The sequence below is a fragment of the Colletotrichum jinshuiense genome, chromosome 12 (genome assembly GCF_051148585.1).
Source record: "Colletotrichum jinshuiense chromosome 12, complete sequence".
NCBI lineage: Eukaryota > Fungi > Ascomycota > Sordariomycetes > Glomerellales > Glomerellaceae > Colletotrichum > Colletotrichum jinshuiense.
The window spans coordinates 451,792-475,258 of record NC_139305.1 but is presented as its reverse complement, the minus strand read 5'-3'; the positions used below and the strand labels follow the sequence as shown (position 1 = coordinate 475,258).

At 49.9% G+C, this 23,467-nt stretch overlaps 6 protein-coding genes across 6 annotated transcripts; 3 read left to right on the top strand and 3 right to left on the bottom strand.

Moving 5' to 3' along the window:
- Nucleotides 1-25: 25 nt before the first annotated feature.
- On the top strand, nt 26-723 carry EsH8_XII_000093 (uncharacterized protein; the record flags this gene model as incomplete). Its single annotated transcript, XM_083273856.1, has 3 exons — nt 26-140; nt 326-366; nt 508-723. The coding sequence occupies 3 exons, from the start codon at nt 26-28 to the stop codon at nt 721-723; spliced, it is 372 nt and encodes a 123-aa protein (XP_083120470.1).
- An 8,042-nt stretch (nt 724-8,765) lies between these two features.
- Nucleotides 8,766-10,319, bottom strand: EsH8_XII_000092 (cytochrome P450; the record flags this gene model as incomplete). The annotated part of the gene is made up of 5 exons (XM_083273855.1): nt 8,766-9,382; nt 9,433-9,798; nt 9,862-10,128; nt 10,179-10,238; nt 10,295-10,319. 5 exons carry the CDS (start codon nt 10,317-10,319, stop codon nt 8,766-8,768), a joined length of 1,335 nt encoding a protein of 444 aa, XP_083120469.1.
- A 1,737-nt stretch (nt 10,320-12,056) lies between these two features.
- EsH8_XII_000091 (cytochrome P450) lies at nt 12,057-12,960 on the top strand (the record flags this gene model as incomplete). The annotated part of the gene is made up of 2 exons (XM_083273854.1): nt 12,057-12,199; nt 12,384-12,960. 2 exons carry the CDS (start codon nt 12,057-12,059, stop codon nt 12,958-12,960), a joined length of 720 nt encoding a protein of 239 aa, XP_083120468.1.
- A 423-nt stretch (nt 12,961-13,383) lies between these two features.
- On the bottom strand, nt 13,384-14,728 carry EsH8_XII_000090 (branched-chain amino acid aminotransferase; the record flags this gene model as incomplete). Its single annotated transcript, XM_083273853.1, has 6 exons — nt 13,384-13,602; nt 13,672-14,291; nt 14,353-14,379; nt 14,440-14,553; nt 14,606-14,638; nt 14,704-14,728. 6 exons carry the CDS (start codon nt 14,726-14,728, stop codon nt 13,384-13,386), a joined length of 1,038 nt encoding a protein of 345 aa, XP_083120467.1.
- Nucleotides 14,729-16,045: 1,317 nt separating this feature from the next.
- Nucleotides 16,046-16,805, bottom strand: EsH8_XII_000089 (uncharacterized protein; the record flags this gene model as incomplete). The annotated part of the gene is made up of 2 exons (XM_083273852.1): nt 16,046-16,701; nt 16,763-16,805. 2 exons carry the CDS (start codon nt 16,803-16,805, stop codon nt 16,046-16,048), a joined length of 699 nt encoding a protein of 232 aa, XP_083120466.1.
- A 1,496-nt stretch (nt 16,806-18,301) lies between these two features.
- Nucleotides 18,302-23,365, top strand: EsH8_XII_000088 (uncharacterized protein; the record flags this gene model as incomplete). Its single annotated transcript, XM_083273851.1, has 3 exons — nt 18,302-18,357; nt 18,421-18,444; nt 18,499-23,365. The coding sequence occupies 3 exons, from the start codon at nt 18,302-18,304 to the stop codon at nt 23,363-23,365; spliced, it is 4,947 nt and encodes a 1,648-aa protein (XP_083120465.1).
- Between the last annotated feature and the right edge of the window lie 102 nt (nt 23,366-23,467).

Here is a 23,467-nt window from a genome sequence, read left to right as displayed (position 1 = left end):
GGCCGACTGGTGTAACTAACACGCCATGGACATCTTCGGCGACCTCTCCTTCGGCAAGGCGTTCCACAAGCTCGAGGCCCCGGACAACCGTTTCACGCTCGACCTCGTCGCCGCTGCAACCAAGAGGCACCTCATCTGCGGTGCGATACCCATCACGACAAGCTTAAGCTCGATAAGCTCCTCTTCCTGATGATCGCGGCCAGTCGCGCGCGGTGTGTAGCGTATAGCAAGTGGCAGCTGACGGAGAGGACGAAGCCGCGAGGACACCGATCGCAGGGACTTTTTCTACTACCTCCTTAACGCGCGTGATCCGGAGACGGGACAGGGCTTCTCGAAGCCAGAGCTCTAGGGAGAGTAAAATCTGCTGTAAGTGCATCTTCTAGCTGTCGTCGCAATGGGGAAGTTGTACCGACGAAAGCAGTATCATCGCCGGCTCCGACACTACGTCGACTGTAATGGCCGCCTCGATCTTCTACCTCGTCTACAAACACTGCCACCCTTGCTAAGGCTACCGAAGAGGTCCGCAGCAGGTTCTCTGACGTCAAGGAGATCTACCAGGACGCGACGCGTAACTCATGCTACTACCTCCGCGCCTGCATCGACGAGGTGATACGTCTCTCCCCCTCCGGCAGAGGCCTTCTCCCCCGTAATTTTCTAGTCTGCGGCATGACGATCAACGGAGCTCACATCCCTGCTAGCACCATCGTCAACACGCCGCACTAGACTATCCACCACAACGAGAATTACTACCCCTCCGCATACTCGTGTATCCCGGAGCGGTAGATGACGGGCGCGATAAACCCTGCCACCAGAAAACAGACGAAAGAGGAGGACGTTGCGAGAGCGCAGAGCGCGTTCTGTCCTTTTTCGATAGGTGCGGGAGGGTGTATCGGCAAGGTCTGGCGTACGCCGAGATATCTAGCACGATCGCGCGCATATTATTCCTGCACGATCTGCGGACGGCGATTGGCGTCGTAGACCCGGCCGAGGGGAGGGCTGACTTAGAAGCGGGTCGGAGGAGGATATCGGAGTTCCAGTTGTATAACACTTTTACGAGTATGAAGGACGGCCCGCTGGTGGAATCCAGGGCAAGGTCGTAGGTGGAGATGCCAAACCGTCGATGATGCCTTGGTCGTCGTCTTGGAAGAGTCTGAGTGAGTTTGAGCCATGGCCTGGGCGAGATTGGACTGATGTTGACGGATGCGATCCGAGGCTGGGGGGTCGCGTATTTGAGCTGCATGAAGCCTTTCGTCATTGACGGACGATAATTACATGTGCACCAGCACGACCTTGTGATCGCGCGACGAAGGCGATTCAGGGAGCTCTGGCCGCTTCGGGGAAGAAGTCGAGTTGTTCGTGTGGAGAAAGCTCTATGTTGTTTTCCCAGTCGGCAGATTCAACAAGCAATGCGGGACGAATGTGGGCCACTAAGGAAGCTGCCGTGACCCTTTTTGTCTTCCCAGCTACCGTCGTCCGATTCGGGTCGTATCCGGTCTTTATAAACCTGTTGTCCCTCGGCACTGCTCGTTTTCTCGGGAGAAAGCAACCTCCGAGGCATCGTTCGTCGATGGTCTGAGAGACGCCCAAGAGATGTCCCGCTGCGGGTTGCGAACTGTTGGTCGACTGATAGTCATGAACATTGGCGTCCGTTCGATTCTGGGAAACTGTCCGGAGGGGGTGAGCTGTGCCAATGCTCGTGATGTTAGCGTCGGCTTTTTTGGGGGGCTGCAGGTCCCATTCTCGGTCCGTGAGGGGGAGCTCGATGATGGTGGCGTTCGCTGTCGCACCCATGTGAAGTGGTATAAGACCACTAGAATACCGCGGGATTATACCATAGATACTATCAGACGGGCCAGGGACGTCGCAGGCGGGACAGTTCCGAGTTGTGAGACTGCGACAACGGTAGCCTTGTCAACAAGAGAGGCGGTTTCCAACCAACACCACGGTCTGCGCCGAGGGAACTGCGTTCTATCCCTCCAACCAAAAAGAGAACAGCCATCTCAAGAGGTAATGTTAGTTGTTTTCTTTGCTTTGCCTTACCGACGGGAGTCCTGAGGGTCCTGGAGCCATGTCGGTGTCAAGCTTCCGCTGGAAAAGTCGGTGGATAGCGCTGGCCATGTTGATCCGTATCCCGAAGACGGCATCCAACGCACGCAGGGATATTACTTTATTATTTCTATGTGTCTAGGTGGATATCACACAGACTATTTTGTTCGTAGGCTTATAAGCAGGGTGGAACTAGGCCTGGAGATTTGCAGACGACTGCTGTTTGCCTGTTCACAACCAGAGAACAGTGGGCGGGCTGTGAACTTGCAATCAGACAGACAAGTGCCACCCTGTTTTGGCTCGAAATCGAACGGTACTTTTCTCTTCGATGTGAATCTCAGCTTGCCTGCCGTTTGATTTTGAATACAACATGAATAAAGGAGGATATTTCCTCGGGAATGTCCTCCAAGCTGACCTTTGTCCTCACCTTGAATCAGCTTGATTCTCATCTCTCTGACGACTTGAGATTTCCTCCCAGTATCACCCAGGTCTCACAACTTCTACCATGCTACCGGGTGGGACTGGTTTGGGAGATCAGGCCACATCAGCCAATATTGACAAGAGGGAGCTGAACGTTGGAGACACCATCCCGTTGCCCCAGGTAAGTCAGGGGAGTACATCGCTCTTTAGATTTCTCATTATTTGATAGCTTGTCGTCGTTTGAGATGGTTATCCGGGAAGAGTTCTGTTCTAGTGAGTCTAACATGGTTCTCTTTCCCTCGCGCTGCTGGTCTCTGTACTCGCTATGCGACTCAGATAAAATGCTGCTGTGAGCCAGAAAAGGGCGTTATTGTCTCAGTTATTCCTCGTCCGGACGCAGATGGGACGCTTAAGGCCAAGCTTCTCCAGTTCAAGGGTCACTTGTCAAGTATAGACGGCAATAATCTCGCCAGCATCTTCGAAGAGGTTTTTTAACGCCCCGGCAACCTTAGGTTTTCCGCACTAACGACATTATTGCAGGATAATAATACTGTGGACATCCAGATGGGTTCGGATGAGAAGGATGTTGGTTTTGCGGCCTTTAGTCAAGATACCCTCAACATTGAGATAAGTGGACCTAATGTTAGTTCTCCCCGGACCTCGTGGCTCTCTCTAAGGCTAACACCCCTTGAACAGCAACAGCATCTCACTGTAATTGACGCTCCGGGTATCTTCCGTGTCTCTACACCAGGTAGGCTACAGCTAACTCGCTGAGAGTGTCTACTCATCAATTGGCAAAATCCAAAGGGCTTACCATGGAAGGCGACATCATTCTCATTAAAAACATAGTAAGGTCGTATGTAGTAAATCCACAAACCATATGAGCGTTTGTAATTATTGTCTGTAAAACCGCCTAGCTGACGCATAGTAGCATTCTTGCAGTCATTTCTTGCACTGTTGATATTACTACGCAGGAGATTCTCAAGCTTGCTGAGGGTGCTGATCCTAAGGGTGTGCGAACGATGGGTGTGCTCACAAAACCAGATCTCGTCACAGAGGCGGTCACCAGACGCGCCATCATTGACCTAGTTCTCGGGAGACGAAGCACCCTTAAACTTGGATACTACGTGGTTAAGAATCGCAGTGCAGATGACGACACCTCGACACTTTCCGAACGTGCCGCCGCCGAACAGGCATTCTTTACGGCGCCTGCTTGGTCGTTGGCGTGCGAGATGAATCGCAGGGAACAAGCTGCATTGGGATTGTGCTGTGGAGCCGGGCCGTTGGCGTTGGGTGGAATCTTGGAGCATAGTGGGACCACTGCTCTACCTAGGATGTTCTGCGCAACCTTTTTGGTGGTAAAGTGTTGCGCGGAAAAACAAGGGGGGGGACTGATAATGTTCCGATACACCGTAACCATCCGTGTTTTTCGGTGAGCACTCGGTGTGCGTGCTGTTCGGAAGAGAACCAAGACGGGGCTCGGATAATTGCTATTGCAATGTGATGTAAGCACGGATGGACACTCGCGGGATAACGGCGGGTGGCGGCGGGTGGCTGGTGTCTCATCACCATTACGCAAGACTCCAGAAGAGGCAAGTCTGCCTATCTAGCCGTACTTACCTAACTACCTAACTTGGGTAATGTCTGATGTCCTTGGATGGGGCGGGAAGGCACATCCACAACCTTGGTACGTACCAAGATCACAATCGGCTGCCACCCCCTCACTTGACAATGCTCTTGCCCCTCCCACCTCTCAACCCCCGCTGCCACGGCATGCAAGAAACTTGAGTCTTTCTTCCCCCTTAGAGGGAACGGCAACACTCGAGTGCCTTGAATATCAGTGTCGACGATGCCTCCAAACGAGGTTTCTGAACCACGTGCGTGGAAAATTCAGACATGTAACGTAGTACCGCTTCTTGATGCTAGTTTCTTACGCCAAGCCTCGGCTGTGGGAGAGACGATGCCTAAGCCATGTGTCGAGGAGCAGTGTGAGGCTGCTCCCAACTATTCTTCCCGCGACTGACCGCCTTCCGTGATGACTTCGGTCCGTGCGACCGGTCTCTCCACACGAAGCCGGCACAGGTAAGCCAGCTTCGCGGGCGAAATCTAGATAGCTAGAACAAGCCACTCTCAACCCAAATGTCTTCCGCTAGGTGATCCCACTTCGTAATACCATGTTTATAGGCTAGTCAAGTTTCAAACTCAGGCTTGGACGACCCGGTGAGTTCTGGATTCGGACTCACATGCTTTGGCGTCAGGTAGTAAAAGTTTTAGTTATTAAGATATAGTCAGTAGTAATTTAGAATAGTAGAATTTTAAGGCTGAATGTCCTACTACTTCCAGCAGGATAACTATATACCTGTATTCTAGCTAGATATTCCACCAGTTTTAATCCTATTTACTAAGAGCAACACTAACTATCTGCATCTACTATAATACTTTGCTTATTACCTTATAACCTCATCTCCGATTTACATCCGCTCCGGCTTTGATAAAGAGCTCTGCAATCTCTATCTTTCCCAGCTCAGCAGCTAAATATAATGGCGTGCGGTTTTGTTTATCCTTCATATGGATCCATTTCCGCCCTTTTTCACCCAGACTGGTACAACATTCGAGTAATACCGTTAGGAGAGAGATATCGTCCTCCAGCACAGCCCTGTGGAACAAGCCTAGCCCTGACTTGTCCTGAACCGCTCCGAGATTAGCTCCCAAGTCCAGACAGCACTTTACAGTCTCCATTTGCCTCATTTCTACTGCCCAGAAAAGGCTCGACTTGCCCGACTTGCTCTTGGACTCGGGATCTGCACCGCTTTGTATGAGAAGCTTTACAATTTGAACGTGGCCTCGTGCGGCGGCTGCCAGAAGCGGCGTGGACCACTCATCGTCATCTACCAGTGGCGGGTGCCGTCCTGCAGTGGCGGACCCATCATGATTTCCAGCTTCGGAAGGGCGCCTTGCCAATTGTAAATCGGGCGAGGCAGTTGCATTCACTTCCGTCGGTCCGGACTGATCCGCGCTATCGAGGGAGTTTGGAGAAGTATGGGCAGAGAGCCTTTTGCCCTCTCCCAGATCAGCGGGTGACGTGATGCACTGTGAGGTCGAGGGTGTGTTGATGTCCACATAGGTGTCGGGCGCGCCGGGAGACTCGGTGCTGACACTGAGCAAGGGATCAAATGTGTCCGAACCAGAGGATGGAGAGAATTGAAAGAAATCAGACGGCGAGACGGGAGTAAACTAGCAAGAGTAAAAGGTCAGGCAATGACCAGTTCTGTTCGGCTCTCTTCGTGGCCGTCTCAAATAGTACTTACCGGTTCGACGACTTCTACTCGCGGAGACGTATCTCTACCTGCTTGAGGCTCGTTTGCTCTCACGTAGATGGTGTCATTGCTTGGCCCCGGTAGTGTGTTAGCCTGTGCCGGCCCCGGCATATCTACGCCGGCAACCCTGAAGTCCAAGTCTCCCAAGTTATTGCCGTAAGCTACACTAGCATTTCGTCCGGAGGTGCCAAGTCGCATCGAGGATTGTTGTGTTTCCGCTGGAACGCCATCCAGGGAATGTTCAATATTCATGCTCGATGATGCTTCCGATTGAGTACCTAACCAAGAGCTATAGTTGCTCTGCCCAATCACATGGCATTGTTTTTGCATGGCCTCGTGGGCAAGCAACAGTTTATGGGCATTCTCAAGGCACTGCTTTTGCCGCTCCCCTATATTCAAATAATCCAAAGCTTAGTTCCTTGTCCTGTCTGCCGAAATCAAGGAATGGAACAGATCAGGATGGAACATACTATAGTGGCGTTGAGCAATACGGTTTTGGATTTTGCGTCTCTCATTTACATCCTCAATTTGGACTTGAGATTTTTCCTTCCTTCGGCTCATCGGCATCTTTAGAGTATTCGTCGTTAGGCAGGCCTTTTCAGCCTCATGCCTTGCCAGCGCTTGGCCTACGTAAGCTGAGTTGTACTTGGCGTTCGTCTTGTTTGGTCAAGACGTACACAATCGAGCCCGAGGAAACTCGAAACCTTGAGGGGTTTACCTTACTTTAAACCCGACCAATGCTTGATTCCCCTGAGATCTATACACAGCAGATTAAATCCGATCGTAATCGCTTTCGCTGAAGTTGGTGTTGAGTTTTCGCTTCGATATGGTGTTGTAAACTGATGACAAAAGCACATCATTCACCTCCTCCACAATCCCAGACTTTATAAATTTCCAACAGCGTAGCAAGCTTTCGATAATTTTGCTTCTTTCTGAACGTTAACTATGTATGCAAACACTAACTTGTAAAAAACGTAGATCGTGCCATACTACGTATTGCATACGACGCGCCATAGCAGGGGACAAACCCAAAACTCATGTGTCTCCACTAGGGATATTCAACTGCTACTCAACGTGTACAGAACCGAAACCTTAAGTTGTACGGAGTAGATGGGGGAAAAAAGGGGGAGGGGCCATTGCAATTCGGGCCACGAAATGAAGCCAGTGTCCCTAAAGAGGTGTTTGTCGACTTGACATCAACCATCCATACTTCCGACCCAGGCACTGCACCATGTTGCTTGCCACTACGCCCCAAGCTTCACGGACATCTCGAATACGAGTTCGTAAAGTCTTAAGTTTGTTTCAGCATGAGTCGTAGAGGCCCATGAATTTTCTTCGTACCCAGGCCAATTAGAAATCCAATTATCCTATCGAGTGATGCTTGACCTCATTTTTGCTCAGGGCGGGGTAGAGCCAATTACATTTATTGCTTGGGAATATGTATAAATATTTGCCCAATTAAATACTTCTATGTTGGCGTTTTTAGAGTAAAAATGGGTATTTTGGGGCTTGTCAACCCTTCTAAAATTTAAGCTATTTAAAATATTAAACTTTAATTAGTCTAGAATTCGGAATTAGTTGCCGAAGCTAGACAATTAACGCAGCTACGACTGCATCTCTAAACTCAGCTGTTATTTACGCTAAACTGCAAAGGCCCGGAGTCCGCGGCAACATTACAGCGTCATCAACTTCCCTCTCGCCTAATTTTTCTTGCCATCTTCTGTTAGGGAAATAGGTGGTCTCTCACTCTCATCCTTGATACCTGAAAACCTTTCACTTCCTATCTCCAGAGCCCCCTTCCACATTGGCTTCACAGCTAATGCTAGGCACCAGACCGGTTTAGCCCTGCCTGCCAGCCCAGGCCAGAGCTCTAAGCTGCCTCCAGAGCTAACTACTACCCCAAAGGACAAGCGCTACTACAATTGTCGAATTACGCGTTGTACTTAGAGGGATAAATGTGTGTATTGTATATGTCTTGGCCCCTCCTTTGGATCTATATACCAGGTTGTTGGACACCGATGTTTCGACTTACACTCCAGCAGGGCTCAGGCGGGTGCTTTTCGTTAGGAAAGGTTAACTTTCCCACCTAAGGCAGGCGCGAGCGGAAAAAAAGTCACTGTGCCTTGGGACCCCCTGTCGCGCGCCTTGTGATTAGTCGACGCTCCGGCTTGTGATTAGTAATCAAAAATCGATGGTGATTAGTTAGACGTCGTTTCTGGCCAATCAACGCTCTGTTAGTTCTGTACCGCCAATTAGCTTCAAGAACTCTCACCTATGGCCAATCCTTATAAAGGTTAATCTTACCACCCTACCTTACTTGATTTTCCTTACCTTACCTTGACTAAGCTTCTATTACATACTAGTATTTTTGCCTTAACTACTTTTTACGCGCTTTCTATGGAGGAGCGCACTAAAAGTTTCTGCCAAATCTGCCAAGACATTAAATGGGGCCAAACTCGGGAAATACACTTGGATACAAGGTCTTATCAGGAACTCAGCATATTCGTAGGAAATTATAGAATGAGCTGATCACCAGGGGAATTACATACAAGGCTCTGTGTCCTAGAGAGTAAAGAGATATAGTGAGTTAAATAGCGAAGGTCCTAGATATAATGTAGCCCCTTGTACTGATACTGTTGACGGGGTGATTTGCTTCTTGGCAAATGAGGTGGTAGGCTAGATTGTCGGTGAGATGAATTATGATGCCCCTGATAGATTGTATGCTCGTATTGAAGAATCTCGGTAGCCGAATGCCACAGGATTCTTGGATAGGGTTATTGTGAAAGTGACCCTGGAAGCGATCCATGAGACAAACAACCGGTTGATACCAAAGGCAACTGGCGACCAACCGTCCATGTCAAATTGAAGGTGCATTTTCCTGGGTTTTTATTTCTATAAAGACATCGTGAACACATCCTTGTTCTAACCCTGTGCAGTAACTAAATAGACGAGCTGCAAGCCCTATGTTTTAAGTAAAAGATCTTAGTCCCGATGAGATTGGAACCGTAACCAGGGGCCACTTTTTGCACCCGTTACGTGATCCCTAAGTACAAACTCAGCGGTAGATCCTCGAGATAGTTTCTCATCTCGAGAGAAGTCAAACCGATACAGGATATTCGCAAGTGTCAACGTGATCTCGTGATATGCAAAGCCTTTACCTACGCAGCTCCTTGGCCCACTTGAAAAAGGGTAGAATGCACTCCGCGCCAGCTCGACGGACTCCTTGGTCGATTTATCCTCCCCAACAAGCCACCTCTCTGGCTTATAATTGAATGGCGCCTGAAAGTAATCTTCGTTATGGTGGAGGCTGTAGATTCCTGTGCCGACATCAACACCTGCGGGCAGTGCTAAAGCCCCAATGTTCATGCCCCCCGGGCGGATCTCCCTCCATAACGCGCCACCTACCGGAGGCGACATCCGTAAGGCCTCATCGATACAAGCACGTAAGTAGTTACATGAATTAAGCTTAGAGCCAATTCGGATCTCAGCTAGATTTCGGAAGGTGGTCCTGATTTCGTAACTCACTCTCTTGTATACTTCTGGGTTGCCGCTTAGATAGAATAGGGTAGCTGCTAATGTTGTTGATGATGTATCCGATCCTATGATATATGAGTATTGCTGCCACACAAGTCTCTATAGTAACACATACCAGCAACTACTAGCGTGGCAGATTCTGCCCTGATCTCCGATTTACTAAGCGTGGATTCACCATCAGGGTCCTTGGCAGTTTCCAAGTATGAAAATACGTTCCCGTTATCGGAACCTGAGGCGTTGGGGCGATTCTTCAGTAGTGACGCAAGGAAACCCAGAAACCTGTTCCGGGCTGCGATCGATTCGGGGAATAGGTACTTGTCCAGTCTGGCAATGGTCAAGCTGGAGGCTTGGACCAGGGTGCTGATACGCAAATTGGACTCTTCAAGGGCTTTCATCACGAAACGATACGACTCAGTCTTGAGCGTGTTGTATCGCATACCGAAGATAACTTCCGACATGACGTCGAATGTGAAATAGTCACCTTTCTAATGTTAGCTACCCTGAGCTCTGGAGATCATTGGCCTCAGGGGAGCTGAAGACTTACTTTGAATCGCCATGTCCAACAAAACACCCTCAGATCCAGGCTTATTGCGATCTGCATTCTCGCCGAGATTCGAGCATAGGGTCTCGATATGGCCAAGCAGGATACCCTCGTATGCGCGCAGTTGGGCATCGGAGAAGGCCAAGCTCAGAATCCTGCGTCTTCTCGCATGATCACGTCTGTTCCTGATGGTGAGGGTATTGGGAGCACTGTGAACAAGCGCGTTGTAGGCCTTGGACTTGATGACATTGGCTCCATGCGAGCTAATTTCTGAGCTTGTTAATCAAGGGTTTAGCACATGGATGTAGATCGATTAATACCTTTAGCAGCTAGACTGCTATTTATAAGAAGACGAGATGGCGAATAGCGCACGATCGGCCCTGGACAGTGATTAGAGGGTGCTTGTTAAAGATGGGTGAGCAAGTTATCCTCATACCATACTTCCGATGACAACGGTACATGTCGATATGCAGCGTTCCCTTCCACGCATGGTAGGCTGCGTAGAGATTGGTGCATTTTCCCAAGAAAGGGCCCGGATAACTCGCTAATGGATGCCAGAACAATTGCCGGGCGAGATAACCAAGAACCTAGAGCATTCAATTCCATCTGTTAAAACGCCGACTGCTATTGGAAAGCAAGTGACTTACAATAAGAACCACTGCGCCAACGACCAAAAAAGCCGAGTTCGCACTGAAAATCGGTACTAGAAGTGCCATCGCTGCTGGTATGCTGCCGTGCCAACGAGAATCAATCCAGGGTACAACAGTTCAGCAGTGCGGGTGATTCACATGAGGATTGAGATTTAAGGCCTATTAAATCCGCTGCTAGGGTGCCCTGAAAAAAAAAGAGCTCTTTTTCCCCGTCCGTTTGTTGACTTTAATACGTAATAGTTGCAGCTTTGCTCATGCTCACGTCACATCTCATGTTAGTCAGCGCCGAAACTCAAATATTCCAACCCCAATGTGGTCGACCAGCCGCCCGAAGATGTGACCGAGATCAATGACTCCTTGATCTTGCATGGCTGAGACCTAATTCATCTGGCCTTGTCCAAGTCCAATCAGAGCAGTAGCCAGTTCATATCCAGGTTTCAACATGGAAGCCCTATTCTCGTCTCTACCAGACCTCCACTCCCTTGGTCACCTACTTGCAGTGTCTGCAGGATTGGGGTCTCTAGTTCTCGTATGAAACACTTCTCATCTAGGTCAATGAGGCCATCGTTGACAGAATACAGCTTGGACTCTGTACGCACCGCTTGTTTTTCCACCCGTATGCGAAATACCCAGGCCCATTTCTTGCCAAGATAACTAGCTGGTATTCCGTGTATCACACATATCTTGGGGATCTCCATATTGATATATGGAGGTGCCACGAAAAATATGGTACGCTTAATTGCCCTATACCCTACTGATCAAGCTACTCCTTCCAAAACACGCGGCTAAGGTATTTTCCAGGAGATGTGATTCGGTACGGCCCAAATAGGCTGGTCATTAATACTGATGTTGGGTTGAAAGGTAGTTGAATACATGGGTGATCTACCCCGATTTAATTATGCAATGACTCACTCCTAGTAGGCATCTACGGCCATGGCAGAAATGTTCGTAAGGCCAAGGCCTACCACAGGGTATCTCTCATCAAAGGAGTTGAGGCATCACAAAGTGTCGTGGATAAGAAGCAGCACGGTAAACTTCGACGGATTCTCAATCAAGGCCTTTCCGACACTTATATCAGGTCAAGAGATTCCGAGTTTTCCGCGCTTGCACGATTTTTCTCCTCAATGCTGGGAGAGCCGGTGGACCGCTTCTCCAATCATGGAGCCGATCCTCACGATGGATGGACAAGCTCTAAAAACCTAGCTCATTGGTGTAAGTTGTTCCAAACCCCAGTCCGATAAGTCGCGTAACTGCAGCTCATGTTGTCCCATTATCTATGCATCATACCCGACGCACTGCGCATAGAGACTGACTTTTCCAGGCGATTACTTTACATTTGACATCACATCTCAACTTGTCTTTGGAAAATCCTACCACTTTCTCGAAAGTAACGAAAATCATTGGATCGCAGAGGCAATTCTGGGTCAGATGCGTCGCGTCAGTTTCTTGATGCAGCTCCCAGAAATTGAAGACCTGGGACTTCACAGACTATTATTCCCAGATGCGAGGCGTAAGGCTTTTCGTTTTTCACAGAAGAGTAGGGAAATCATGGAGTCTCGCAAGTCCGCTGAAAAGGGCGATTCCAACGATCTCTTTTCAAAGCTGCTGGCTGCCAAAGACCCGGAGACAGGAGAGTCTTTATCACCGCGACAGCTATGGGCCGAGAGCAACCTCCTGATTATAGCAGGCATGTGATCAACCCCAACACCAACCCCAAATTTAACCCCCCCCCCGGATGCAGTCATGGAATACATATTCTAATGGGATTGAAGGCTCTGACACCTCCTCTACCGCAATGGCTGCGCTCTTCTTCTACCTTTCTAGGAACCCCATCGCCTATTCCAGGGTGACGAGGGAGATACGCAGCATATTCAGATCTTCCGCCGAGGTGTGCCAAGGTCCCAAGCTATCATCCTGCGTATACCTCCGCGCCTGCATTACTGAGGCTACCCGGATGTCGCCTCCGGCTCCTGGCTCTATGTGGCGTGAGGTGCTTCCCGGAGGCTTAACAGTCGGCGAGCTCCATCTCCCTGCGGGTTACGACGTCGGCACTGGCATTTACGCTATCAATCATAACTCCAAGTACTTTCCTGAACCCTTCAAGTTCCAGCCCGAGCGCTGGCTAGTAGAAGAGGTCGGGGAAGAGGCCCTATTACAAGCCAAAGCAGCATATGGAACCTTTTCAGTAGGGCCTCGGAATTGTGTCGGCAAGAGTCTTGCTATGACTGAGATATGCCTTGCTATGGCCGCTGTTATATGCGACCACGAATTCCGTCTCGATGAGACTCATCTTGGGAGAATTGGCGAGGGAAAGGGAGCTGCAAAGGAAGAGTATCAACTTTTCTGGACATTCACTAGTATAAAGAACGGGCCTTATATCCAGTTCAGGCCACTTGAGGATGGATCCGGGGTGGTAAAGCAAGGAAAATTCACGTCTGAGCTGGAAGCGTGAAGGACATTATGATGAGGCGTTTTTCACAGGAGATGATACTCAAGTCCACAGGGAATTGACTAGCTCTCACATGATGCATATAAAAAGCAGGAACAATTATACAAAATGTCACATATCTTCGCCCATGTAGTACATATTTTCGAACGATTAAGCAACACAATTCATATCGTTCGAGTCACTTTTGAAGTAAATGTGTAATGTTCCCAACACCTTTTGACAGCGTAAGAAAGCTCGTTCGACACTTTCAAATGGACAAACATAAGGGCTCCTAGAACAGGTATGTTTCAAGAAACTATCTCTTTCTAATAATTGCAGTAGATCTTCTATGCATTTATTCCAGTTCGTTGTCGAAATTGGGTTTAGGTAGGGTTCGATTATCCCGTCACTCAAGCTCATCACTCCTTATCGTTGGTGGTGGCGTTACTACTCGACAAGCTTTGTGCACCATTTGAATTCGTCTTCCAGCGTTCCGTTCTGGATTCCTTGTAGCTTTGTCCACAATTTCTGATAGTGTGGCCCATCAGGAAGGAAGTCGTATGTTTGATTTGTTGACTCTCGACGTATACATGAGACCGGAACCAGTCCTGCTGCGGTCCCGGCAGCCAGTACTTCTGAGAAAGTAGCTAGCTCGTTAAACCTGACCTACAGTCAATTAGAAAACTAGAGTCAAGAAATATAATAGCAATATTGGAAATTTTGGGACCCGCTCACCACTCGTTTCTCAACAGTCCATCCAAGTGACCTTGCCAGCTTGGCAGCGGAGTCTGAAGTGATACTTTCGATAGCCGCCTTGCTATCAGCAACGACAAGGGTAGTTTGATGTCCGTCATTACGGATTCCGATAAAGCCAGATGTTGAAAACTCGTCAATTTCGGTTTGCGTCTGACTGTCGAGATGTAGCAAGACATTGTATCCGGACTGCTTTGCAAAGGACGTCCAGCGCATAACGGGGGCATAATTGCCGCCCACCTTGACAGCACCAGAGCCGCGCGTGGCAGCACGGTCAAAGTCGTCAATGACTAGGGCCTTAATAGACCCGTGGCCATGGAAAGAGATGTGTGGTTGAACGTAAACGCAGAATGTGAAGTCGTCAGGGGGGTCTAGTCCAATCTGGACGCCAGATCCAAACAGAAGTGGTCGAATGTAGAGCGAGCCGTTAACATTATGTGGGCAAACGTACTCTGCATTACACCTGACCGCGAGCTGGACGCTTTCGAGAAACAGCTTTTCTGGTACATGAGGTATAGAGAGGAAGGTTGCAGACCGTTTCATGCGCGCAGCGTTCTCTTCGGGTCGAAAGATGAGGATATCACCATCAGGACTCCTCCGTGCTGGCAATGCTGGTTAGTGCCAACTTTTTGTCTACGTGTGAGATGAGGCATAGGTCATTACCCTGCAGTCCTTCGAAAGCTTGTTGTCCTAATATTTGATCAGTGATTCTATATCAATAACAGGATGAAAACTTCGTAACAAGGTTACCATAATTGAGCCCCGGAGCCAGTCCGTGGATTGAGAGGAATGGGCTTTTCACAAATCGAGGCGCAGTCCAGGACTCTTCCTCCACATTGAATGTACATTCCACATGGCCAGCCACTTGCAGTGTTTAGCTGTGAAATGTTCAAACTGAAGAAATTGTAACACAAACCATCGTTCTTCTTGCTATTATAAGCGTCCCATTCTATGAGCAACTTATTAGAACATCATGACCTTTTAACTTCACGAGTCAAGGAGAGGGTTACTTACTATAGTCTGCTTTAGGTGGTATCATGATGCAGTTGCCAGCTCGAGCCCGCCGAAAAAGGGATGTAGGGCAAGTAGAAGGCAGTGCTGCGTGCGCCAACTTGAGCTACTGCCTGTTGGTACAGCAGGGAGTTCGGCTACATATCCCATCGGGTGCTGCTTGACCTCATTTCTGCCAAGGGCGGGGTAGAGCCAATTACATTTATTGCCTGGGAATACGTAGATAGATTCGACCAATCCAATTGAATACGTCTATATCGGCGTTTTTGAAGTAAAAATGGGTATTTTGGGGCTTGGCAAAAATGTGGTCAGGCAGCATCCGATAGGATAGGAGCCTCAACATTTCGCATTTCGCCAAATGTAAATGCTGACGTGTGGCCTGGACAGCATGACGTGAGATGGACTGGATCCCGATTAAGCAAGCCGCTGATCCGTGCACCATCATCCCGCCACCCCCTGTGCCTGACAGTGTCGAAGCATGAGGAATGGAAACATCCAGGCATTGCAAGAGGTCCAAGCACTGCCCTTCCCAATAGAGACAGGAGTGGATACAGATGATGGAACTGGAGAACCACGAGTCACGCCAGAATTGACCACTTTGAAGGCCGATCACGAGCTTCATCCGTTGACCTTCCTTATCTATCTTACCGACTGACTCCATCGGAATTATGGCTGATCAGACCGTCTGCCCGGCCCACCAGCTGGGAGCAAACCTATAAGCAAGCAAGTTGTCTTTTTGATTGTTCTTGTAGTTATATACTGCAGCCGCAGGCCAGAGAAAATGGGTGACCATCCACGCGCCCCATTCAGGTTGGAGTTAAATGCTGGTGTCCGCAAAAGCCAATTGCACGTATTCATGTAAACGATACAATCATTATTTGCGTTGCGCAAAAAGTATGGGACAAAGCACTCCGCCTGTGTCACCGGTGCAACCTGGGCGTGCATTAATCTACCCAGTGAGTACCAATAGCTATTGTTGATGTATACTTTCTATTTGTTAGGGGGCGTCAACTCGTTCTCCTAACTATTCGTATCTATTTCGCCGGCGCGCTCCGCCACTGTTGGTGGCCGAACTGTTCTGTCTGAGTCTAACTAACTCGGACTGTAATATGAGAATAACATCAAAAGGCCATCCAAAGGGCATCAAAAGGAAGACGTTGGGCCAGTAATACAGACCCTCTGTTCTTATAAAAAGTCAAATCATCCTAAAAGGTCTAGATTTATCGGCTGTGCTCGTTGGCCACATCATACCCATAACGTGGCGACGAGCGCTTGGCGTGTGAGCTGTTACTCCCCCTGAACCAATGAAGAGGCTGGAAAGGTCTATATCAGAACTCATTAACAGTCACACCCGAGCCTTAACCTCGACGAGGGGACCGCTCTTCCAGCTAATGAATGTATCGACCAGTTCGTACTCCTGGGATGGGTCAGGGCCGAGACCACTACGGGTTCCATTTACCCAAGCCTCCCTAGACAACCTTATATCATACTTCAGCATCAAGGTCGCGAAGAGAATCGAGATTTGAAGGTACGCTAACGGCTTTCCGATACATCCCCGGGTACCGGCGCTAAAAGCCATGAAGGCGCTGCTGGAATGTCTGAGAGACTCAGTGGTTATAATAGTGCCGTCTTTTAGCGTCTCTCCGACTATCCACCGTTCTGGCTGAAAGGAAAATGGATCCGAGAAGTATTCCTCGTCGTGATGAAGTGCGAAGACAGGCACGCCGATGTTAACCCCTTCTCGGAAGAAGTGCTCTCCGACTTGGACACCGCCTGGCTCGACTTGCCGATGTAGAACTGAGCCGGCGGGAGGAGAGAGTCGGAGCCCCTCGTTTATACAGGCACGAAGATAGGTACAGGATTGAAGGTTATTGCTAAATTGGATCTGTTCCGTGCTGGTGAATACATTTCGGATCTCGGATTGTAACTTCGCCAGCTTGTCGGTGTTATGCAAGAGGTAAAACATGGTGGAACTAATGGCTGTCGATGTTGTATCGCTTCCTGCGACGTTATGTTAATTCTTAAAAGTCTAATGACGACGGTATAGATTCTTTTAGCTCACCCGCTGTAATTAACAAGATTGCTTCTTCGACGAGTTCTTCCATGGAGAATGTGTCGCCCGTCGATGGATCGACCGCACCGGTGAGCCAGAACATGAAGTCCTTTTTAGAATCCACCACCTTGCTCACTCGGTCATTCGAAGCTTTAAGTATAAACGAGTCGAAAGTGACTGTTGACCGGACATGGTACGAAAAGAGGAGCCATTTCAGCCTCCAGGTATGGAAAAGTTTCATCGACGTCCCGGTCTTTTATGTCAATTTCTTGTCGTAGCTAGACAGTATAGTTGAACTTACCACATTGTCTGCCCAGAGAGTTGTGTGCAAAATTTTGATTACGTGCCGGTTAGTAGCATACCGCATAGTATCGAATGTTTTTGAGAATGATAGGTCGCTAGAGACGTCGAATGTAAAGCGGTTGATCCAATCCGAGAAATTCTTCGGTCTGCTCCATTGTCCAAGTCGAGGTGTTGCATTTCCACAGACGGCGTCTCCCTCCTGGCTGTCATTCTGGAGAAACTCCAAGCACCGACAAAAGGTGTTAACATGCTTCTTAATAGTGATCTCTGCGGATTTCAAAGCTGAATCCGAAAATCCGTGTCTTAAGATACGGCGCTTCCTAGCGTGTACCTGCTTGTTGATGCAGGAGAATAAGCTTGCGTTCTCTGGGTTTCGGGGGAATGCGAGATATGAATCGGCTTTCCGGACGTAACGGCTGTTTGTATACAACATCTTGACCGCCTCTGCAGATCTGAGGCTAACATGATTCGGGCCGTATCGTACAATCGTGCCATATTTCTCGTGGAGCCGCTCAAGATTGCGGGCTTGGTCCTTTTTCAAAGCGTGGTAAGTGTGATAAAATCCGGAAATGCGGCCGATGAGAGGTCCTGGATAAGACCTCAACGGGTGGAAGAAGATTCGATAGATAGTAATTCCAGAAGCCCATATCCTTTGTTTCCACATGGTTAGCGCCACACGTCACGGACAATGCCCCTGAGCTTAGGGAGTCGTACAAGGCACTCACGGCAACAGCCAGCATGGCAATGAATTCCGCTCTAGCATCGTAGACTTGGTTTGGAAAATCCATGGCTGCAGTCGCTGAAGTCCTGTGCGGTAGAATCAGTTGCTACGTCACGCCACGTTCAGTATGGCTCGAAGTCATTGATTCATAGCAGGTGCACAGAAGATAGCAGGTTCACAGGAGGAGCATGAGTCATCAGCCAGTGCAGCTCTGGCTCTGGAAGTTGCGTAATATGGAATGTGTTTACGTTCTGCTAATGTAATTATTTGAGTTTACACTGAATAGTGTGTGTCTCCGCCGCTGCCGAGTCGCATGTACCGGTGATGGGTCTACAGGGACAATAAGCCCGGGCCCCTGCTTGAACCAAAGTTCTTGATTATCAGGCGCCTTCATGTTAGCCAATCCATGGTGCGGAAAAGGTTGAGATCAGCCGAAGCCCGGTGCTCGAATGTATTTTTGATTTCGGGGTTTGCCTACTTCTTCCTTTTGTCTTCCCCTAGCCTATTTTGCAAACATTGAAATCATGCATCCGGAGTCTGAGAGGGAACTTGCACACATCCTCCTGGTGGAGCTCTTGGCGTGAGTTCACCTTGCGACTCATGTCTAGCCATGGTCTTGATGTATCTAACGCCAAATCTACAGTCACCAGTTCGCATACCCAGTACGGTGGCAAGTTCTCTTTTTCTCCTCGGAGTTGCATGTGACTGACAAGCTGCACAGGATCGAAACACAAGATGTCATCCTGGGATACGCTGGGACAGAGCGAATTGTGGAGGTCGGTCCAACGAACATTCTCACAGACATGATGAAAAAGACATGGTCTCGGGAATACAAGGAGGCGGATGATGCTCGCGGAATTCGTCGAGAGATCTTGGGCCCCAAAGATGATTCAGCGAAAATATATTATGAGCATTCCATCGAAGAAGCCCATGGCACCGAAACTCCCATACCCGTGGTCGATGTGACGACCCTGCAATCTCTAGATACATCAACAACGGCCTCCACGACACCTGCCCCGGACCCTGAGGTTCAGGTTTTGTCGTCAAATGCGTCCAAAGCCATCATCGAAGTTCCCGATACCCAGGTTCCTGTCTCATCCATTGTCATGGGAATCATCGCGCATAAGTTGAAGAAAAGACCGAGTAGTATCGCTTCGGATAAGACGATCAACAGCCTCGTTGGGGGTAGGAGCATCTCCAAGCTTTACTCGGTCTCTGCTAACCATGTTAAAGGGCGTTCTACCCTGACCAACGAAATTATTGGCGACCTACATGCTGAATTTGCGAACCGCCTTCCCGACCGGGCCGAAGAGCTGCCCATTACGCAGCTATTTGAAGCCTTGGAAAAGAACCATAATGGGCTCTTGGGACAGAAAACGTCGAGTCTTATTGCCAAAATGGTTTCATTGAAGTTTTCAGGGGATTTTACACAAGCATGTATGCGACAGCATCTGCGGGACCGATGGGGACTCCTGAAATTGCGGCAAGATGCGGTTTTGCTGGCCGCGCTCCCGTTGCAACCAGCATCTCGAATGGAGACTCAAGAAATAGGCAAGACTTTCCTCGACAGCGTTGCCACGGCTTACTTCCAGGAGCAAGGCCTGTCTCCCCCCAGTGCAGGATTGGGAAGCTCCCCGGGGAGATTGCCAACCTTCATCGACGAAAAAACTGCACAACTACTCACTTCAAAGGACAGGGCGCTTTGGCTTGAGATTAGCGACTCGATCTCAAGACACCTGGGAGCGCATCAGGGGCCAGACTCTAACGATCTGCACAACACGGATAACGTTGCCGATGAAACATACGACGACTCGGACGTGTGGCTCGAAGAGCACGGCGAAGACTATGCCAGAGGCATTAGGAAAATGCTCGATCTAAAGAAAGAAAGGGTTTACGATTCGTCGTGGAACTGGAATTCCCAGGACATAGCCCTATTATTCACGCTAAGCCAGCAGCGCAACCCGGAGTATGCCGCTTTCATAGACGAACTGTCGGCGTGCATCGTCAATCGATCATGTGAGCGGTCGTTGGCCCAACTTCGATACCTTTGCTCCAAGAACCCCGACGAGAAGAGCTATCCAGGAAGTGTGATTCGGTTTTGTTACGAGGCGTGTTTGGCATCTAAAGACAGAGACCCAGTCTTTATCGACCGCTCACTGGATTTGGCGCCCCGGACCACGATTGATATGGACGGAACCATCAAATTCTGCGAAATCCCTTGCATCAAGCTTATCAAAGCACCCAAAGTACCAGCCCCGGGGGCCATTTTCCCTATTCAGTTCTTCGACAATGGAGTCTTGACGGTTTCCGACAGCCTTAGTAGCGCCTACGCCGAGGATCTTGAGGCCGCACGGCGTTCAGGGTTCTCTTTCCGTGACAAGAATGTCCTTCTTACGGGTGCAGGTGAACATTCAATAGGGGCCGAAATACTCAAGAACCTGCTTTCAGGAGGCGCAAGAGTCACTCTTACGACGAGCAGTTACTCCCCCAAGACGACGCGGATGTATCAGGCCATTTATTCTCGCTATGGCGCTAGAGGCTCGGTGTTGCGCGTTCTTCCCTTCAACCAAGGAAGTCGGCGAGATGTTGAGATGCTTGGGGAGCAAATGACGGACGATTGGGATCTTGACTTCATTATTCCTTTCGCCGCAACGTCGGAAAACGGTAGAGATCTTGAGAATATCGACTCAAAATCAGAGCTTGCTCATCGTCTCATGTTTACCAACCTCATGCGGCTCCTCGGGGCTGTGGCTCGCTCAAAGAGACTCAAAGGCATCACTACAAGGCCAGCAACGGCAGTACTGCCATTTTCACCCAACCATGGCATTCTGGGTAACGACGGTCTTTACTCGGAGTCGAAGAGGGCTCTCGAGCCGCTCCTCGCCAAGTGGAGTAGTGAGAACTGGCGTGACTATTTATCTGTTCTCGGGGCCGTCATCGGCTGGACACGCGGGACCGGATTGATGGACGAGAACGATATTGTCGCTCAAGGCATCGAGCAACTGGGAGTTCAGACCTTCTCGCGGTCCCAGATGGCAGCGTATATCACCTCCCTGATAGGAGGCAGGACTAACATGGCCTGTCAATCCATTCCACTGGTCGTCGATCTCAGCGGTGGCATGGGCAAGGTCAAAAAGCTCAAGGACGTTCTCACCGGTATCCGACGGGATATCCGCACTGAATCGGGGATTCTGAGAGCCATCAGGGAGGAGAACGAGCGGGATGCCGCCGTCATAGGTGCTAGGGCTCTTAGGGCAGAGGGCGACATCCTGAGACGACTTTCGCCAAAGGGAAAGATTCAGTTGCAGCTTCCGAGGCTCCCCGACTATGAGACAGAGCTCTCTGGTCTTGCTCGGTCGCTCGAGGGAATGGTGGACTTGAGCCGCGTCGTTGTCATTGTCGGCTTTTCAGAGCTAGGGCCTCTTGGAAATAGCCGGACACGATGGGAAATGGAGGCCGAAGGGACTCTGTCCCTCAGCGGCTGCATCGAGATGGCGTGGATGATGGGCCTCATCAAGTACGACCAGGGGGTTCACAAGAATGGGACGCCCTGGTCTGGATGGGTGGACGCAAGGACCGGGACATTGGTTGAGGAGACGGAGATCCTGGCACGTTACATGGGATTCATCCTTGAGCATACGGGCATTCGGAAGATCGAACCAGACATCTGCGACAACGGATACGACCCGGAAAAGAAGGCGTGCGTGCAGGAAGTTAGCCTCCAGCGGGATCTGCCCCCATTTGAAGCAACTCCCGAGGCTGCGCGCGAGTTCAAGAACCAGTACGGCAACAAGGCAATCGTCTCCAGAGAAGGATCTGACGCCTGGACTGTCCAGTTGAAAGCAGGGGCTACAGTATTTCTACCGAAAGCTTCCCGCTTTAACCGCACCGTGGCCGGCCAGATTCCCACCGGTTGGTCGGCCAAACGCTACGGTATCGAGGACGAAATCATCGACCAGGTCGATCCAGTTACGCTCTTCGCTTTAGTATGTACGGTCGAGGCTTTCCTCTGTTCGGGAATCGTCGACCCCTATGAGCTATACCGCCATATCCACATCTCGGAGCTCGGTAGTTGTATCGGATCTAGCATGGGCGGTCTTTCGTCTTTGAGACAGATGCACAGAGGGCGGTTTCTTGACCGACCAGTTCAGGGGGATGTGCTCCAGGAGACCTTTGTCAACACTACCGGGGCCTGGATCAACATGCTCTTGACGTCCTCGACCGGTCCGATCAAGACCCCAGTTGGTGCATGCGCAACCTCGCTAGAGTCACTTGATAGCGGATACGATCTTATTGTCGACGGCAAGGCAAAGGTCTGTTTAGTAGGAGGTATAGAAGACTTCACTGAAGACGTGTCTTTTGAGTTTGGGAGCATGGGTGCCACCTGCAACACGGATACGGAGTTCGCAAAGGGGAGAAGCCCAAGACAAATGTCCCGCCCTATGGCATCATCGAGGAACGGTTTCGTCGAATCTCAGGGATGCGGCATACAAGTATTAACAACCGCAGAGCTGGCCCTAGAGATGGGGCTCCCGATATTCGGCGTCGTTACGTATACGAGCATGGCGGCCGATAAGATCGGGCGCTCAGTGCCAGCCCCTGGGAAAGGCATCCTAACGAACGCCCGCGAGTCGCACGACTGGAAGAGGCATAACATGCCCTCGCCCATGCTGGACATCAACTACCGTCTCAGGTTGCTCAACATGCGGCGACAGCAAATACAAGATAGCTTCCGCGACAACCTATGTATCCTTGAACACGAGATCGACTATCTGAGGCTGGAGCAACTGGAAGGCTTCGACGAGGCCAAGTATCGCCAGCTGAAGACGGCTCATTTCGAGAGAGAAGTAAAACGACAGGACTCGGAAGTGACATACAACCTCGGAAACCATTTCTGGAAGCGGGAGCCTGATATATCTCCCATTCGCGGTAGCCTGGCGGTATGGGGCCTTGGTATCGACGACCTGACCGTGGCGTCAATGCATGGAACCTCGACGGTGCAGAACGACGTAAACGAGGCTTCCGTGATTCAAGAGCAGATGCAACACTTGGGCCGAACAGAAGGCAATCTGCTACCGTGTGTATGTCAGAAATGGCTCACGGGGCACGGCAAAGGTGCTGCCGGGGCGTGGATGATCAACGGGTGCCTGCAAATGATGGACTCGGGCGTCATTCCCGGAAACCGGAACGCTGATAACATCGACTCGAAATTGCAGCAATACCGTTATCTACATTTCCCAAACACCACTCAGACCGAGGATGTCAAGGCTTGCTCCGTCACATCATTTGGTTTCGGGCAGAAAGGGTCTCAGGCAATCGTCGTACACCCAAGATATGTCTTCGCTACCATGCAGAAGGATAGATACGACCACTACGGTAAAAAGAGGCATAAAAGATGGCAAAGGGCCTGCCAACATTTAAACAAGGGCATGGTTCACGGCAACCTGGTCGCTACGAAGACAAGTCCTCCTTACGACCCTTCCCACGAATCCAAGGCGATGCTAGATCCAACCGCACGATTCTGTGGCCAGAGACGATTAACAAAACATAACGCCAGAGAAGATATGAGCTGCTGCAAGCACGAATAGAAGTTACTGCCTGGCACGAAACGAAGGGTGAGCTCCCTGTATTTGAATTGGTTGCACGGCGGGTAAATGGAGCCTAGAATGGAAAGACACAGGGCAGCATCT